Source organism: Sparus aurata, chromosome 13 (assembly GCF_900880675.1).
Source record: "Sparus aurata chromosome 13, fSpaAur1.1, whole genome shotgun sequence".
NCBI lineage: Eukaryota > Metazoa > Chordata > Actinopteri > Spariformes > Sparidae > Sparus > Sparus aurata.
In genome coordinates this window covers 23,791,205-23,808,858 of record NC_044199.1, presented here as the reverse complement: position 1 = coordinate 23,808,858, position 17,654 = coordinate 23,791,205, and the positions used below count along the sequence as shown (strand labels likewise).

Genomic DNA, 17,654 nt, shown 5'->3' with positions numbered 1-17,654 from the left:
AGTATTTCTATTTAGGCTACATGCAGATAGGTTATAGATTTAATTAAGTTAAATATAATTTTCTTATTTGGCTAAAATCTTCGTCCTGTGTTTTATCGTTATCATAAGCATGGTCAATTAATTAAAGGCAAAAGTACTAAATCACTCAATGTTCAGGAATTTTCAAGTAAAAAGTATCAGTATCGGTATTGGTATCGGCAATACTGGCCCTGTAATTACTTGGTAACACCCCTTCACTCACGGTGCCAACATTTTTAATCATCTTTGTTAATTCGACACGATTTAACCACAGAACAAGGATGTGAATTAACCCGTAACCGTCTTACACATCATCTTATTCACAACCACATTCACGAACCATAATTACACCAACAACAACAGAATACCCAAGAGTCTTTGCGCCACAGTCCACAAGGGGCGTTACAGCATACTTAAATTAACCCAAGCTATCCAGGATCAACACAAATACACGAATGTCTCTTTGATAACGCAACAATATCATAGGTTAATGGTAGGGTCATCGTTTTTGATTACGTTTTGAAAAAAAAAGTGCGATTTTGGTCGAACCGGAAACCGGAAGAAAGACCGAGCCAAAACGAGACTGACTCCGCCAAAACTCAATTTGCACAGTGCTTCTCAAAATATCTGAAATAAACCAAAATCTGTACTTTTTGTTAGCATACAACATCTAGATACAGTGTAAGTACAAGTTCAGCTTTAGTAGATATTTCATTTATTCGGCAGATATATCTTTTTACGACCCTAATTTCAGAACCCTACTTTGCAAACCGGAAAAACTACAAAAATGGCGCTGGCGCTCATTGTGCGGCCGGGTGCGGCGCTAGGGAATTGTAGTTTTAAAATATGTTGGTGTTTTTCCTGTAATTGCAAATCGTAAGAACTGGATTGAAAGTGCACTGAGGGGTTTGAGGGGATGGGCAACACATTTGTGAAATCAAATTTTTAATATGTAATTGTTAAATGGGTGAAATTTTATTTTACAAATATCTGACAGCGCCCCCTATTGTTGACTATACTCACATAATAGCTGAGGTCAAGAGCTCTCCATAACAGTTGGTTCCATGTCTGTAGCCCCTTTTGTTGCTGAATTATGAACCTTCAAACATGCACCGAGGTCAAGGTTCAAAGGTCAGTGTTTCAAAGCAGGAGCCATGCAGAATCTTCATGCTGACATATGTCTCTCTCCTGGTCGTGACCTTTCCAACAATGTATTTGGTTTCACTCTATGACAAAGTTTTAATTTTCCCATTTCATGGACACAAGCCATCCCAGGCGTACTTTCAGAGAGCACTTTGAAGACCCAGTATATGAAATGAAGATTTTGTTTGTTTTCTCTTTTTTTGGTGGGAATAGTGACTACAATGAGTCACTTTAAGAGATAACACTTCTGCTGACAATCTAGGCCATTACCACGGCCTTAGGGGAGGCGTGAACAGCTTGGAATGGGTTCAGGGCTGAAAAGACCAACCTGTTCTCATCCCTATGTTGTCAGATATCAACATGGGGCGGCCAAACCTTTTCCAAGATGAAACTGGTGTTTTGTTCTGGGAGGTCCAAGTTCACATTGACCAGTCCTTCATGGGCTGATGGAGCAGAAGCCTGGGAGGAGGTTACTAATAGCATATTCTTAATCAAAATAAAAGACTGAGAACTGTTGCCCGGTGTGAAAAAACCCCCCCAAAAACCAAACACACACACACACACATTTTTTTTCAAGAATAAAGACACATACATTTAGTAATCTTTATCTAAACCCCGTGTAACTAAGATGGGTAGGCTAGTGTGCACAGATCACTACATAAACAGTGGCGCCGCCAGGATTCAATTTCAAAGTACGCACAGAAACGGCAAACACAACAGATGGAAAAATACTTTTTTAAGACAAAATCTAATGTTTTCTGTATCAGTGAAATAACAGATTGCAGCGCCCACATGATCTGTGAGACTGTGGTTATTCTGACACGAGTTAAATGGCTGCTGTGTGGAAAACCACGCTGTTGCCCGTAATCGCGGTGCAGACGAGTGAGTTTGGAGCTGACCAGAGGAAAGAAAAAAGAGAATGATATGACGCGACTGTAGCCGCCATGATATGACGACGTCGCACCCGCTGAGGAGGAACTATGAAGAACTCAGTTGTGATGGAAAAGTACTTAAACTGAGTCGAGTAGAGCCGAGCTGTATTGTGTAGTGGAGAAGGGGCAACATACGCTATGCGCAATTGCGCACACACACGCGCGATTGTCCTCTCAGATGTGGCTGCGTCTCTCCAGGTCACTGTGTGAGAGAAAAAAAAAGCTCTGACTTGCTTGGGCAGACGTTGTTTGGTGTCACCCGCTGATTTGCGTAATTTTAATATCTAGCCCGCCGAACCTTCCAATCCGGCCCCGGTTCAGAACCCTGGACAGTGCACTGCAGACCTGCAGCATTTGTTTTCATCCAAACTTTGCAAACGTGGTCGGGATTTGTAGAAGACATATGTATGGTGCTCACTAGCCTATGTTGTTCTTATAAATAAATGCATCGCTGTGCAGAGAGGGACATAGGCTATGAAAAAGTGACCCCAAGTCCCCGCTCTCCCGCTACGCAGAGGGAGAGAGAAATTACACAGAATACAAATTGCTTTATTATTTTTTTTCACCTTCAAAAAAAGTACGCACCGTGCGTACAGGATTCCGGCTGGTGGCGCCACTGCCACTGTATAGCAATACCATGCGCAACGGGGATAAAATCAGAAGCAGCTGTGCGTATAGGACGCATCGCCGAGCTCTGTCGGCGGCCCTTGTCGGCGAGCGTCTCTCTTTTTCTCTTTTCTTTTGAATTTTCTGAGATGAGAGATGCTGAATATATACTATTTGCTATCTGATGCTTAAAGTGTTTGTGGTTGGCTGAGGGTGACGATATATATATATATATATATATATATATATATATATATATAAATTTAGCTTTTCGTTAGTTTGCATCACAGTTACACCTTTGGATTGAGTTTCCATTACGCATGTAAGACACCTTTGATCTCTCATCAGATGTGACGGACAATCGATAGCGATATAAATGTATATGCTGATTCAGATAGTTGCATTGAATAGTGGTTGTTGCGATTATATATTCCACTGAAATGCGCCTGACACTCTGAAAACCTGCCTTTGAGGTTTTGCGCTGGCGCGCGCTGATCAGCCAAATTACCACTCAGCGCTCCGCCTTGTGCAGAAAGTAGAAACGTTTGGAGTTGGCGAGCTCCCAGCGCACAGCCTTTTGGCACAAAATTGTCACTGCGCCAAGCACCATTACCACCCCCTGACTGCACGAAGGAAATATGGACTGCACTATGGACAAAGAAATGACAAACAACTGGACAATCACATACATATTTTATCTTCAAGACAGAGAAAAACAAAACACCTCCTCATTTGTTGTCACGGTAATAACGGTAATAACAACAGGAAATGCAATACTGTACTCAAGACTCAACTATGGGATGCGGATGCGCAGGTACACACACACACACCCACACACACAAGACAACAAGGAAGTGGGACGGCAGCCTAGCACCCTGACAAATTTACACAGCTTCAAAATCACTGTCATCTGAACTTTCATAATCTTCTTTATGCTCCTCCGGTATCTCCTCCTGCAAATCCTCCAGCAGAGAAGCAGCATTTGGTCCTAAAGCCTGGCTGTAACTTCTTCTTGCGACTTGGAACTTGTCCTCCACATCAGCAAGCCTTTTCTGGAGAAGACACAGTAGCCCATGATGCCCCTCTTCACTTAAGCTGTCTGGAGGGAAAAGTGAAAGAAAGGCATGCCAATATTTCAATTGAGTTAGGTCATGGAGTCACCAAAATCAACAGGATTGTTCCAGGAGTGAGCTTCTTACCACTGTCTCTGCCAGAAGACATGTCTGACATCATTCTCTGGATGTTCACAGCCAGCCTTCTGATGAGGGAGATGAGACAGTGCTGTCTCATCTCCCTCATCAGAATGACCTTTTCCTCTTGAAGCCGCACTTTCGACATGTATGCGTCAAAAATCTTCTTTTTGGAGAGGATATTGCTGGATTCTGTTGTTACACAAATAACATTCCTTCAACACATATTTGACCTGTACATTGTAAACGGCTATCATACCTGCAGTAGCCAAAAGCAGCGCATGCACAACCCATAACAATGTGCAGGGTGCAATATTTTTTTTTAATCGCACAAATGGTGTAAGCCTGCTGAAAACCTAGAGGTCAAAATGTTATTCTGTAATAAAGAATAAGAGAGCGAATCCTCAGTGTATGGGTTGTTTCTTACTATTCTATCTATAATTTCTTACTATTCTCATCTCTTAAACATTCATAAGTCAATCATATTGTGTGTAATATAAAATCCAGTGTTTCCACTGAACTCATTTAGCAGTTGTGCACAATATGGAAATTACCCCCACAGCGAGACAGAATGTGATATTAAAATAATTGAAATGTAAAAACTGCACAAAAATGCCAAAACAAACACTCTGGAATCAGATATATTTTGTAGCATATACTGTTTGACATCAGTTTGCTTAATAATGCACACAGACACACACAATAGTCTAATCGAGAGATTGTTTCACAAATTGTTCCATACCACTGCTGTTCACTTCCCACGGCCATATTAGACTGTCCGCCCCACTGTCTCCTCCTACTACAGACAGTTTGCTCTCCACCATCTCCTCAACGATGCGCTCCGCTTCTGGCAGATGCTCATTGTAGAGCTTGATTGTTTGCTTTAGTTTTTTCTTCTCTTCCCCCAGTTTCCTTCGTCGCAGGTGACGAATTTTGTTGCTGTCTATACAGTTGCAAAACACAGAAAACATTATGCAAAAGTGTGTGTATGCAGATATCCAAAAGGTAAATGCAATACTGTTGAAGACTTATAACTGAATAAAAAATAAATAAATATAAATGTTAGAAAATTGAATGACTTGAAAGGCATGATTGGCCTAAAATCTGTAAGATTTAAAGGGAGACATCTTAAAAATAAGGCCTTTCAGATTGATACCAAAATAATTCAGATAAGACATCTGCAAGCAATATAACAACACACAATATAATGTAAAATATCTAACAAAAATATTACGAAAGTTATAAACATACCAGTATGATTATAAAGGCTGGCTTTTTTTGATGAACACCAAGAAACATCTGTTCAATGGATCTCTGAAGGCTATGTTGGTCTTCACATCTGGTATCTGCAGAATCTTAAAAAACAACAATATAAATAAACAATTCAGACATCTTCTAGGCTATACATTTAAAGAGTTTCAAGCTTAAATTTATTTAGAGCCCAGAATCACTACAGTACTTCCATAAAATACTGTACCATCAGTAGCCCATTGTCTGACATCATGTACCCACTGATGCACCATGTTGTCAGGACAGCCAAGTTCCCTGCTCAAATCCTCCAGTCTCTGTGACTCAGCCTCAGCCTTTTGGAAGGTCTATAGTACAAAAACAAAATAAGATTTTAGCCTTGTCATTGTATTGTCATCTTAAAAAAATTGAGATCATGTGATCTGGGCAATACCTTGACATATCTGCTTGACAATGCAAGATGAAGGCTATCCTGCTTCCGTCTGTTCCATGCAATGGCATGGACAGTTAGCATGTCATTCCTGGCTTTATAACAAATTAATAACATAAATTTTGTGCTGAAGGAAAGTCTCATTAATGGTCATGGTATTTCAGTTTATCAACGCATTGGCAATTGAGCTTTAATTAAAGACAAATGAAGTGCAGTTATATCTATTGCCATATAAGGAGAATATTGAGAACGTTCTCTTATTCAATCCTATACAAAGTATGACAGAAGAAATGAAAGACTGGGTTTTAAATATAATACATATAAGCAAAACTTACCAGATTTTGTCATGTACTTGGTTGTGAGGGCACAACGAGAGAGGTAGCTATTGACCATTTCGACCTCCTCCCCTGCAGTTGTGCCAGCACCCTCCTGATTTTTCCCACTCCAGATTATCTAACAAATCATTGGGAAATGTATTATTATTATATATACTGTATTATATATCATTTAAGTAATAAAAATAAAATTTCAAATGGTAAGATACATAACATGTAGTACCTCACACCTGGTTGAATGGGCCTTGGCGTGCATGACCGAAAGGAATGGCCTCATCTGCAGGAGAGGTCTGAGTTCCAACACTGAGACCGCCAACTTCTCCAGGTAGGGCCAATACTTGCACGCAATATCTGTGCAGTAGAACTGCCCTTTTGTGGCTGCCTGAAGCTCCTTCTGCAGGAAAACTGGATAGGCAAATATTTCCCCCCTATACATGTTGAGGGCCTTCAGTAGCACTCCGTGTCTGCAGACAACCACCTCAAGGCCCTCTTCATCGAGTTTGCTTGCTCTTCTCGCGGTCTCACGTGCAGCAGACCACTGACTGGCTCCACAGATTCCTCTGCCTGCAGTCTGCATGACAAAGTAATTCTGGTTAGAAGTGAAAACTAACAAGTTATTTCATAATGCTTAAATCGCTGGTTGGAAACTAAGATATTAGTCTGCATTGTATCAGCTGACACCACCTGGTCTGAGGGATAAAGTAGTTATTTAACAGTGGAAAAATCATACATTTTTATTTTTGGCCCAAACAAAGTAATGGTGCAAACAATAAATATTTTCCTCACACTTTTCATTTTACTCCTTGTCTCCTCAACAAAATTATGGACATCAGCGTACTTTGCAATGAAGGTGCCATCAAAATATGGCTCATCTGACCTAAATAGAATAAGAAAAATAATGAAGTTTAGTGTCAGACATTATTTGTTCAATTGGTTTTACAAAATGTTAACAACTAACCCTCTTGACTGTCGAAAACGGTACTGCTTCCTGTTGCCATCTGCACAAAGAGCAAGCATGTTGGGGGTACATGCCATGCAGGTGAAGTGCTCTACACTGGCCATTCTCTTACACTCGTAATGGCAAAATGTGTATTCCAGAAAGCTCCTTTGGAAAGTGTCTCCATGTATCTTCCCAGACTGGATAAATTGAATATTAAAATGTAAAATTCAAAAGCTAAAATAGCTAAATTCTTCTATCCCTACTTTGATCCACACTGATCTTACCCTTCCAAAGTGACGAGTCCTTCTCTCCAACATCTGCAAAAAGTCTTGTCTTGACAGACTGGGTGCAACAGTTTTCATTTCTTCAAATGAATTGAAAGACAGCCACCGAAAACAAGGTCTCAGCATTCACAGATGCTGGCCAATACCCACTGCTTATGAGGTCGCTTTTGTCTGGTGTCCACTGTGCCAGACATACTTTGCACAGCAGGTTTGGCAAATGAAAGTCATATCGACCTAGAAACAAAAAAAGTATGGTAAATTAAATATGTTTTTTTGTGACACGCAGCTGTACAAAAAATATATATATATAAAGTCATATTTCATACCATTTATGCAAACCAAAATTACTGCTCTGCCAGCTGATTCTGTGATGTTTGTAGGGTCACATGTGCATAATTGGACAGGTCTCACTGTAGGCAATAGACGTACTGAAAAGATAGGTTCAATAATTAGTCATAAATCTTTAAAAAATTTGTGAAATTAAGATAATAATTTAGATAATAATTTAATAATAATAATAATAATAACATTGATGGGTTACATTTTATATACCGCTTTTCACTACACCCAAAGTGCTTAAAAGAAACGATTATTCATTCATGCACATTCACATTGTGGTGGTAAGCTACATCTGTAGCCACAACTACCTTGCAGGGTTCGTACACATTTTTCAAGGTCAAATTCAAGCACTTTTCAAGCACTTTTAAGGGTCATTTTTAAGATTTTCCAGCACCTTACTGCTGGGGTATAATACGTATCTAAAGGAATATATATACTTGTGATTTTTTTCTTCACTTTTTATCACAATTATGTACATTGTATTATGCTGTAAACATCTAAAATTATATTCTATAATAGCAAAAACTTCAGAAATTAATTATCCAGTCTGATCCCAATTTTGTAAAAGACACAGTTATAATGTCAAGCACTTTCAAGCACTTAAACTAAAATCCAAGCACTTTTCAGACCTTGAAAACACAACATTGAAATTCAAGCACTTTCAAGGATTTCAAGCACCCGTACGAACCCTGACCTTGGGAAAGACTGATGGAAGTGTGGCTACCATTTTCCGCCAAACGGACCTTCCAACCACCACATTTACACGGGGCAAAAAAAATAAAAAAATATAGACATAACTTTAACCACTTAACGAAAAAATTTCAACAACTACCTTGCTTGACCAGTGTATATCTGCCATCTTCTTTTGCACAGCACAGCGTTGGCTCAATGGGCTTGTAAACTCCCTCAATGCAGGACTCCCTGTTATGAAGTGTGAGTTTGGTGTGTATATGTATGTCACAATCCATACAGAGCCACTCCTCCGGCATGCAGTCTCTGCACCGAATAATGGCAGGAGATGTGCAGTGGCTGCAGTTCCTCTCTGGAACACTGTTGCAGGACAGCAAACAGTTGAGGTGATGGCGGCCTCCTTTTGCAACTCATCTTGGGCTGCAGATTGGCGCAAGCACCACGATGTGGACGTAGAAGGCTGCTCATTTCTACCTGGAACATCTGCTGAGGTCAGAATGTCCTGCAGTTTCTGCATCTCACAGTCTGAAAGACAGGTTAAATGAAATGAACATCGTTTTCATGCTTTTTGCTAAATTACTTAATTACAGTAAGGTAAATACCAAATAGGTGTTGAGAGCTGTTAGATTGGGTCACTGGGAGAACCTCCTCAGCTGACTCAAAAGGAGTAGAGCGGTCACTGGCAACCACTGAAAAGATAGGGAGGAAACAGAAAAAGATTTTTTATCTGTTGCACGTATATATACAGTGTAGAGCGACTTAAGGCATTAATACAGACATTTTACACATAAATGTATGTTTGCTACATTCAATCTAATATCAAACAAGTTCATACAATGGTTTTTGAGTCTATGACACACTTATTAAACTCCTTTCAATTTGCATTAATGTTGACATTGCAAAGCTTGTGTCTGTGGTGACATTCCTGCGCTACCTTCCTGTGTTTCACGTCAACCACACTGTACAATCTATACTGTGACAATTCCATGACTCTCAAAAAAATGTTTCCAGTGTGCTTTTTTTTTGGAGGGGGGGGACTTGAAGATCGAAAGACACAATCTTCAAGTGTTTCAGCATTTAATTTACTGCCACAAAAGGGACACAAAACATACGAACATGAATTTTGTATAAAATGGCAAAGTTGTAATTAGTTAAGTAAGATACTTGAGATGGTTACCGTAAATTACCAAATAATAGCCGGGTTTCAATTAACTGCAGGGTCCCCTTTACACGCCGGGTGCAGGTGTATATTTTGATAAATAACCACTGGTTCCAAATAAATGCAGAGTCTAATTTATTTATTTTTTCTAAATCAAGGAAGAAGACATGTCCACTGACACTGCACATTTTTCTTCTTCGCCTTCTTCACGTATCGTGCTGCTTTCTGTCAGTCAATATCACACTGATGATTGCCATGGCAAAAAAAAAAAATAGTACGAGTCTGTTGTCGTGGAAATTCTCCTTTGAGTAGAGAGTGCTAAATCTCCGAAGAATTTCAGATCTCAGCGTATGAATCAGATGTCATTTAATACACGCAGCGTGGAGAGAAGGCAAAAGCATTCTCTCACAAACTCTAAATTGTTACCCCTTAAGTACAGAACAGAGAGGAGGTTACCTTCATTTACAAACAGTCATAAAACATCTTCTTTACAGATAAAGGACTCTTTGATATTTTGATGTGTCCTGTCTTCCCAGGACAGTGACCCTTTGATCTAACAGAGGGGACAGTAAATGTCATCTTATCTAAAGATTGTATACATTCCAATGTGGGGATGTGCCCCCTCCTGTGGCTCATGTGACACCTCAGGCAGTGTGACAATCTCTCTCTCTCCTTCCTGTCCTTACAATACATTTGATAAACCAAAGGAATTCTATGTAAATTTCTCACATTCCTCCCTTTTGACACAAAAGTGTCAACACAACATTTTGAGAAATTACATTGAAAGTTTTCAAAAATAGGAAAAGAAAAGTTTTTAAAACGCTACAAAATGTTTACAGCTATCAGTTTCTACTGTGAATAACAAAAACAAAAACAAAATACAAACACACAAACAAATTCATTCAAACCATTAGTATTAAAGAACAGAATTATATCAACTCATCATTTGAATCATATGGGTTTCCTGGAGCCCATTCCATCCAAGAGTTCATCAGCATCAAAAACCCAGGGCTTCCACTCATTTTCTTTCTCAAAACAGTTTGCTTCTTCTCCTGATCACTTGCTCTGTGTCAAGTTTTAGTTTTATGTCCTTTCAGGATTGTTTGATCCTGCATCGGTTCTTCTGTGTCTTCTTCTGCTCTTGCAACCAGTCCATTTTTACCCTTCTGTAAGAGATGGGGTGTCTGAGTATCAATATGGATGATTTTAGTGTGTTTGATGACTGCAGGTGAATCAGTTGGTGGTTTGAAATGTTTTCTCCGTTGAAAAACAGGATAGGATAATGGCCATTGTGGTGACCAAAAACAAGGATGAGAACCACAGTCATACTCGTCCAATGGCGTCCTCTCTCAGCACTCTGCAGGTTAGGTCGTTGTCCTTCCTTCAGTGGCATGGCTCGGAAAAGGCTTGCACTACGATCCATGTATGCAGGTGTCCCTCTCAGCTATCCGGACAGCAGTGGGCAGGTGTGGTCCTGTCCACCGTGGTTGACTCCAGTGCTTCCTCCTCAGGTTCTTTTATCACTGTCCAGTCTCCAGGCTGGTTATTGTGGAGTTTGCACCATAGTAGGCTCCAGAAGGACTGCTTTCACCTATGGAAAATTATCTTCAAAGAACATGGTTAAATGCACAACACTATCTTAAAACTATCAGCATCCAATTTGGTGAGGGTTAACCTGTTTTGAGGAAACGGGGTGTTAATTATTTTCAAAGGACAGCCAGTGATTATCTCGTAAGGAGACGGTCTAGTCATCTTATGTGACATATCTGTTTCTGCTATCAATTTAGTCAATTTTGTTTTTAAGGTCTGGTTAGCGTGTTCCACTGCACCTCCACTAGCTAACACAATGTGATTTTTAGATTATGTGCAGGTTTTTTGAGATGTTTTTTGAATAAAAAATTATTTACTTGTATTTATTTATTTTCTTACTCATTATTATTATTATTATTATTAATCATTTGTAAATGTGATTCATTATTAATTGCTTATTTCTTATTCACTTATTTATTCATTTATTTATTTAGGGGAGAAATCTACAGGCAATTATTTACCTCAGCAATTATTTAGCGATTTAGATCACTGTTACATATTTACGCGGAAATCATTCAATCTCTTTTGAAAATTTTTTTTCACAATAATGTAATAATATTTATACCTACTACATGGAGTGAGTTGAATAAAATCCATAATTTAATGCTCAAAAAAGATCTTAATGTTTTGGATGGGCTGACAGAGGCTTCGCCTCTATCGACATTTTAAGTTCCACAAATCACACCATTTTTAAAAAACAAAGTTTTTAGCAAAAAAGTAGAAAATCCAGGCGTATGCCATAATCTATTTACAATATTCTACATCCTCCCTTTTGATACATGGTCAAGACCATGTGTCAAACTTTGCAATGAAGGAAGTATGGCGTTTGGCCGTACTGGGAGGCCATTTACATCAACCCAGAGTTCAGATGGGAGTTCAATAAACTTTTTCCTACTTCCATAGAATTTTTACTACATCATCAGCTCCTGTTTGAAGCAGATAGACTTTATTAAAAGACAGATAAAAGCATTTGTAGAGTGGGGTATACAGGTGAAAAAGTAGCAGGAAGTCATGCTTGCCTGTGGTCATTAAAACTGTACCACTCCTTACCTTGATGATTGGACTCATATGGTTATTTATAGAACAGACAAACAAATGTTAATTACTTATTCTCATTTTTATTTATAAACGCTAACCATTTCATTGTATATTGTATATATGCTCAGATTGTCTACTTTATTACCATACTATTTTATTGTATATTTTATCTCATTTCATTTTATAGTGTATTTTACTGTTTTATTTACCCATTATCTTAGCACTTGTTTCCACTCATGCTGTATTTATATTTTACTTTACACGGAGTATCTGAAAACAACAACTTTTATTTATTTATTTATTTATTTATTTATTTATTTTATTTTTTAAATACAGTATTCTGATTTAGATTCTGATGAGCTGTCTTAGCAGCTTCATTTCCCAGTGACACTGGGTCATTAGCACTTGTATGAGCTTTATATTTGCATAGGTAGAAGTAATGCAGACAAAAGGTTAATGATTTTGACTTCTAGGAGCATTAGATGTTCCTGTAGAAGTAAGAAATTTTGATTTCCTATAATGTGTGAAATCATGACATATTAAATGCATACTGAGAGTCAGTATGTACAGTGATATTATTCCCAGTCCTAAAAATGGAAAAGAAAAAACAGCTGCCAGAGCAGACAGGTTATTTAGAATATGAGTACGTTCAAACTATATCATAGTTAGTACATATTTCATATGACACAAAAGGGGATCCATCTGTAGGATTTCTCACAGCAGAATCATCTACAAAGAAAACAGAGTTAAAGTTAATGAGGGAAAGTGTCAAAAGAGAGCATCTGTTGGTTTTGACACCGTGGCGACCACTCTCAGACAGGGGTATGATTCTCCATCTTGAGCTGTCAGGACCAAAATTTATGGGTTAAAAGACAGAACTTTTTTATAAAGTTACGTGAGTCATTGTCAGCAACACATTTTGCTAGTGTAGCAGTTTAGCTGGGTTAAGGTGGGCAGATTTTCCTGTAAACGAAAAACTTGACAGCATGTGGGACATGTACATTAAAGATGGCACATAGCAAAAATATCAATTGTGGCCAGCACTGCTTCAGTAGCAGCTGCTACAGCCTTGTGGTATGCAACCCATATCTCACTCTGTTGTGGACATTCTTTTTGAATAGTATCCCACAGGTCGTTTGTCACCATGTGACTGAGTTAGAATTTTCAGTCATAAACTCATTACATACAAAACAAAAACTTAAATTGTGGGAGTGTCTGGTAGCTATAGGCAAGGGGAACTCGAAAAAGCTTGTTTTAAGTCAGTAAAAGCTTTCTCTGCGTCAGGAGTCCAAGTCAAAAAGTCAGTCATGGCCAAATGTCTACCCCCATATGTGATTATATAGGGGTTGGGAGATCTCCACAATTTTATCAAATCCATGGACAACAATAGCCTGCTAAATTCAATAAGGCAATTATTTTATTTTATTTTAATTCGTAGATTTTTTATTATTTTTTTATTTTTATTTTTTAAAACATCCAAGATTGAGGATGTAATCGGTACCCAATTCATGATCTTCCGGAGTAAAATAACGCATTTCATTTTAAAGAGAATTTGCAACGTTTCCTTTAAAAATTTGGATCGTTTTCTGCCAGAAAACTAAAATGGAAACACTGTCTCAGTTCGACAATGCTCCTGCATAGGAAAACATATGCACAAACATTGTCAACTACTGAACAAGTGTATTAACACACAATGGCCGCTAATGATAAGTTTCAGCTCTACTGCAATCCAAAGTGAAAATTGGAGAAGAAAACCCTATGGCATCCCCATCCAAGTATAACATTTTACCATTGATAGTGAAAGCAACCCAGAACTGTGAGTCAGGATGAACAGGAATGCTAGAATATGCATTTATTAAATCAATAACTGAAAAACCCAATCTGATAGAATGTTTAACATTAGTGTTAGAAAACATCTGCTGGATGCTGACCAGCTTCATTTATGACCCAAAGGTGTTTTAATGATCTCCTCCCCCCATTTGTTTTCCTTTCAGGCAAGATGGGGGAGGTACATGGTAAGATTTAGGAAGTCAACAATGGCACCTTAATTTATGGTAGGCTGAATGACAAAATACTGACTTCAACAGCTTTAGGGAATTTTGCATCTTTTATCCCCAGAAATTTAACTTGCTTACAGCCTCAAGCTATTAATAGTGTTAGAAGCAATTTTTTTAGTCTTTATCAGTGAAATCAGTGTTTCTGTGTGTGTGTGTGTGTGTGTGTGTGTGTGTGTGTGTGTGTGGGGGGGGGGGGGGGGGGGGGGGGGGGTGTCATCAGTACTTGTGTCTAATTGTGCTCATGTCTACGTGCTTGTTCAAATTCTCTAACCTTCCTCCACTGTCTCCTCTGGTTGTCTCTTGGTGAATGAGCAGACACCTTCATGTGGTCAGGATTCTTCTGGATCTCGCCTTTCTTGCCGATTAAACTCAGGGCTCCCATCAGCTTCCCTTTGTATCATCAGTCTTCTTCCAGTGTTGTTACATTCTCATTGATGGATGTGGATTCAGTCTTCGTCTCCTCTTGCTTTTTGTTATTAGACTGTAATCTCTGTCCAGGATTCTGTGGCAGACCAAAACTCCAGTCTTTGTCAGGTGCCTCCTCTGCAACCTCCTTCATTTCATTCAGTTGGTATGGCCTGTATACAAACACTTCTGGATCTCAATGACAGTCTGCTTTCCTGTTTGCCTCGGCATGGAGTTAGGGAAACATCATCCTTCTGTGATCTTCACTCCGCACCCAGCAGTCAGCAGAATCTGCTATTGGAGAAAAGTCTTTCTTGGAGAAGCAGGTTAATTTGTTGCTGTTTAGGAGATAGGAAGACGGCTGAAAAGTCAGGGTGTATTTGTTTCTCCCCTTTTTTCTTAAAGTCATCTTGGGGTGTTTGACCACATGTGGAGAAGGTGTCGCTGAAGAGATGTAGGTGTGGAGACAGCAGGGAGGAGGTCCATTTCATAAATTCTAGCCCTACATTCTTTTCTCTCTTTCTTTTCTTACTCAAACCCTCTTCTCACATTTCTTTCAATCGTGCTACTGATTTTGAAAAAACAATTTATCAGTCCATCTGTTTCTTCCCTACTTTCATTTTACCTTTTTTTTTTTTTTTCCAACATACTCTACACCATCTCAAAACATTCTGTGCTTAATTTGCCTTTTAAGTGGAAAAACCTCAAAGGTGACAAAATGCCAAAGTTGAAATCCTGAACCACATTTTCCCCATTTGTCTGCTCTTAATTCAGCAGAGCCTGTAAAAAGGTCAGATACATTTATTAATTTCCCCATTTTGTTCCTCATATTTTTAGTGACTCACTGGGACAGATTTGCTTAAACTTCCAATGGGCTTATCATTCACACAAAACTTCACAATCACACTGATCTTTCCATACAGTGTATGGTTGGATCTCATCACATCACACACTAACTTTGAGCAATTATTCAGCCAGGTGGTTTGTATGACACATTCGTTCCAAGCAACGCACCCTTTTATAGCATACAATCTGTATGCTATAGTCACTGAATGTCACAACAAAGTTTATTCTTTATACTTATTTCGTATATTTATATCACTCATACGCCCATTTTATCATAGTGGGGCCTCGTATAATTGTATACTGTATCATATCATTATTACAGTAGCTCACATAAGATCATATTATTATATTATATTATATTATATTCTTATTTTACCTGTTATCAGGTTTTCGGTCGACCACTATTTAATATCTACTCATCAGTAAGTAGCATCTGAAAATCTACAATCCCTTGAAATTTTCTTCACACCGTAGGTATATAATAATCAATTAATTCGCCTGTTGTACTCGTTAAGTGCTGACAGCCTTGCGCTGCGTTTCAGTTTTGTTTTTTGTTTTTTCTCCTCTCTCTCTTTTTTTTTTTTCTCGTTTTCTACCCAAAACCACACAGGTATTACATGGGAAATAAAAAGGCGCTCCTCATTGAGCCCTTTACCTCAAAACTTTCCATAAACACACAGCTTTATATGGAAAGACGCCTCTGGACGCGGACGTTTTAAAACTCACACAGTCAATACCTCTTTTTCAGGATTTACATGGAAATTTAGGCCTCTATAACGCGGACCTGTTATAACTTGCTTTCTACCACACAGGATTTACATTACGAAAGTCAAACCTAGGCTTTTAGATTTGAGCAAATGATTCAAATGCTGTACTCACTTATTTGTGGAGCGTCCGCTGTCCACGTCTGCGCCCGAATTTCAGGTGGAATCCAATCCTCCGTTTGTCGGAGTGGAACTTTTCCTGCCGGCAGTTTCCTTCAGTTCAGGCGCAGGCGGCAGTCAGCGAAGCGTCCATCCCATAACCTCGTCGCCAAAATGTCGTGGAAATTCTCCTTTGAGTAGAGAGTGCTAAATCTCCGAAGAATTTCAGATCTCAGCGTATGAATCAGATGTCATTTAATACACGCAGCGTGGAGAGAAGGCAAAAGCATTCTCTCACAAACTCTAAATTGTTACCCCTTAAGTACAGAACAGAGAGGAGGTTACCTTCATTTACAAACAGTCATAAAACATCTTCTTTACAGATAAAGGACTCTTTGATATTTTGATGTGTCCTGTCTTCCCAGGACAGTGACCCTTTGATCTAACAGAGGGGACAGTAAATGTCATCTTATCTAAAGATTGTATACATTCCAATGTGGGGATGTGCCCCCTCCTGTGGCTCATGTGACACCTCAGGCAGTGTGACAATCTCTCTCTCTCCTTCCTGTCCTTACAATACATTTGATAAACCAAAGGAATTCTATGTAAATTTCTCACATTGTCGTAAAATATGCAGAGGAAAACTCTGGAGAAGCAGCCGCTAGATGTTTCTCTGTCAGCCCCAAGAGAGTGAGAGATAAAACGGAGCTTCAGCGTCTGTCCAGGAGGACAGCAACAGGGCCAGGCTGTCTGGTGGAGAGAAGGCTAGCGAGGAGCCTGAGATAAACATGCGGGGATGAGTTATCAGCAAACGGGCACGCCACGAGAGAGTGTCCTGCAAAATGATCAGTGCGATGGAGAAACAAATGTCCGCCACCGTGAGTGACAGCAGAGATGAGGAGTTATCTGTGAGTGCTGTTCGGCTGAATCGTTTCCTCCACCGCAACAACTTCGCCTACAGAAGACAACTATTGCCCAGCAGGATGCCAGAGAATTCACAGAGGAGCTGGAGAAGTTTGGGACATTTTCATCCTGGATTTTTGAGAGGAGGGAATTAAACGCCTATCCCAAATAAACGCCTGGTCTGTTCAGTGATTGAAACAAATAAACGCCCGGCTATTATTTGGTATTTTACAGATATAATCTTGGAAGACATGGATTACCTGTAGCTGAAGCACGTCTTCGTGTCTCTCCACTTCTGCTTCTTTTTATCAGTGGACGTCCTTCAACATCTCTCTCGGTCCACTGGACATGAAATTTGCCTTTGGCTGATGTTGGCTTCTTGTGGGTGGATGGTGGAATCTTGGGTTCATTAGCCTTGCATGACAGACAGTGAGCAATGAATGATAACAATGGAATATAGCAAACTCTCCAGCAGTTGACAAATTTAAATCTCTAATTCCCACATCTATCAGTATCATCCCCAATACTGCAAGATTATTGTTTCAAATAAACACTCACTTTGACTTGAGCCAGAAGCATGTCTGCAAAGAAAAGAGCATCCTCTGCTTTCCCTGTGTCCTGCTGAGCAGCCATTTCAG

General features: G+C 39.3%; 1 protein-coding gene across 4 annotated transcripts in view; it reads right to left on the bottom strand.

Moving 5' to 3' along the window:
- Nucleotides 1-3,373: 3,373 nt before the first annotated feature.
- The window catches only part of LOC115594434 (uncharacterized), a 16,100-nt gene continuing 1,819 nt past the window's right edge, over nucleotides 3,374-17,654 (bottom strand). For 2 of the 4 annotated variants that reach the window (XM_030438529.1, XM_030438530.1), the window contains 16 exons: nucleotides 17,575-17,654; nucleotides 17,277-17,430; nucleotides 8,758-8,844; nucleotides 8,298-8,680; nucleotides 7,453-7,554; nucleotides 7,127-7,360; nucleotides 6,861-7,039; nucleotides 6,689-6,779; nucleotides 6,126-6,473; nucleotides 5,903-6,020; nucleotides 5,571-5,662; nucleotides 5,367-5,484; nucleotides 5,141-5,244; nucleotides 4,632-4,832; nucleotides 3,899-4,081; nucleotides 3,374-3,798 (listed from right to left, as the gene is read on the bottom strand). The exon at nucleotides 17,575-17,654 is cut by the window's right edge and continues 2 nt beyond it. In XM_030438529.1, the coding sequence (XP_030294389.1) occupies nucleotides 4,773-4,832; nucleotides 5,141-5,244; nucleotides 5,367-5,484; nucleotides 5,571-5,662; nucleotides 5,903-6,020; nucleotides 6,126-6,473; nucleotides 6,689-6,779; nucleotides 6,861-7,039; nucleotides 7,127-7,252 (1,236 nt within the window). In that variant the 5' untranslated portion in view covers nucleotides 7,253-7,360; nucleotides 7,453-7,554; nucleotides 8,298-8,680; ... (1 more) ...; nucleotides 17,277-17,430; nucleotides 17,575-17,654 and the 3' untranslated portion in view covers nucleotides 3,374-3,798; nucleotides 3,899-4,081; nucleotides 4,632-4,772. Of the gene's footprint in view, nucleotides 3,799-3,898; nucleotides 4,082-4,631; nucleotides 4,833-5,140; nucleotides 5,245-5,366; nucleotides 5,485-5,570; nucleotides 5,663-5,902; nucleotides 6,021-6,125; nucleotides 6,474-6,688; nucleotides 6,780-6,860; nucleotides 7,361-7,452; nucleotides 7,555-8,297; nucleotides 8,681-8,757; nucleotides 8,845-17,276; nucleotides 17,431-17,574 lie in introns of all 4 variants that reach the window. The other 2 variants (XM_030438531.1, XM_030438532.1) reach the window with 2 other exon arrangements.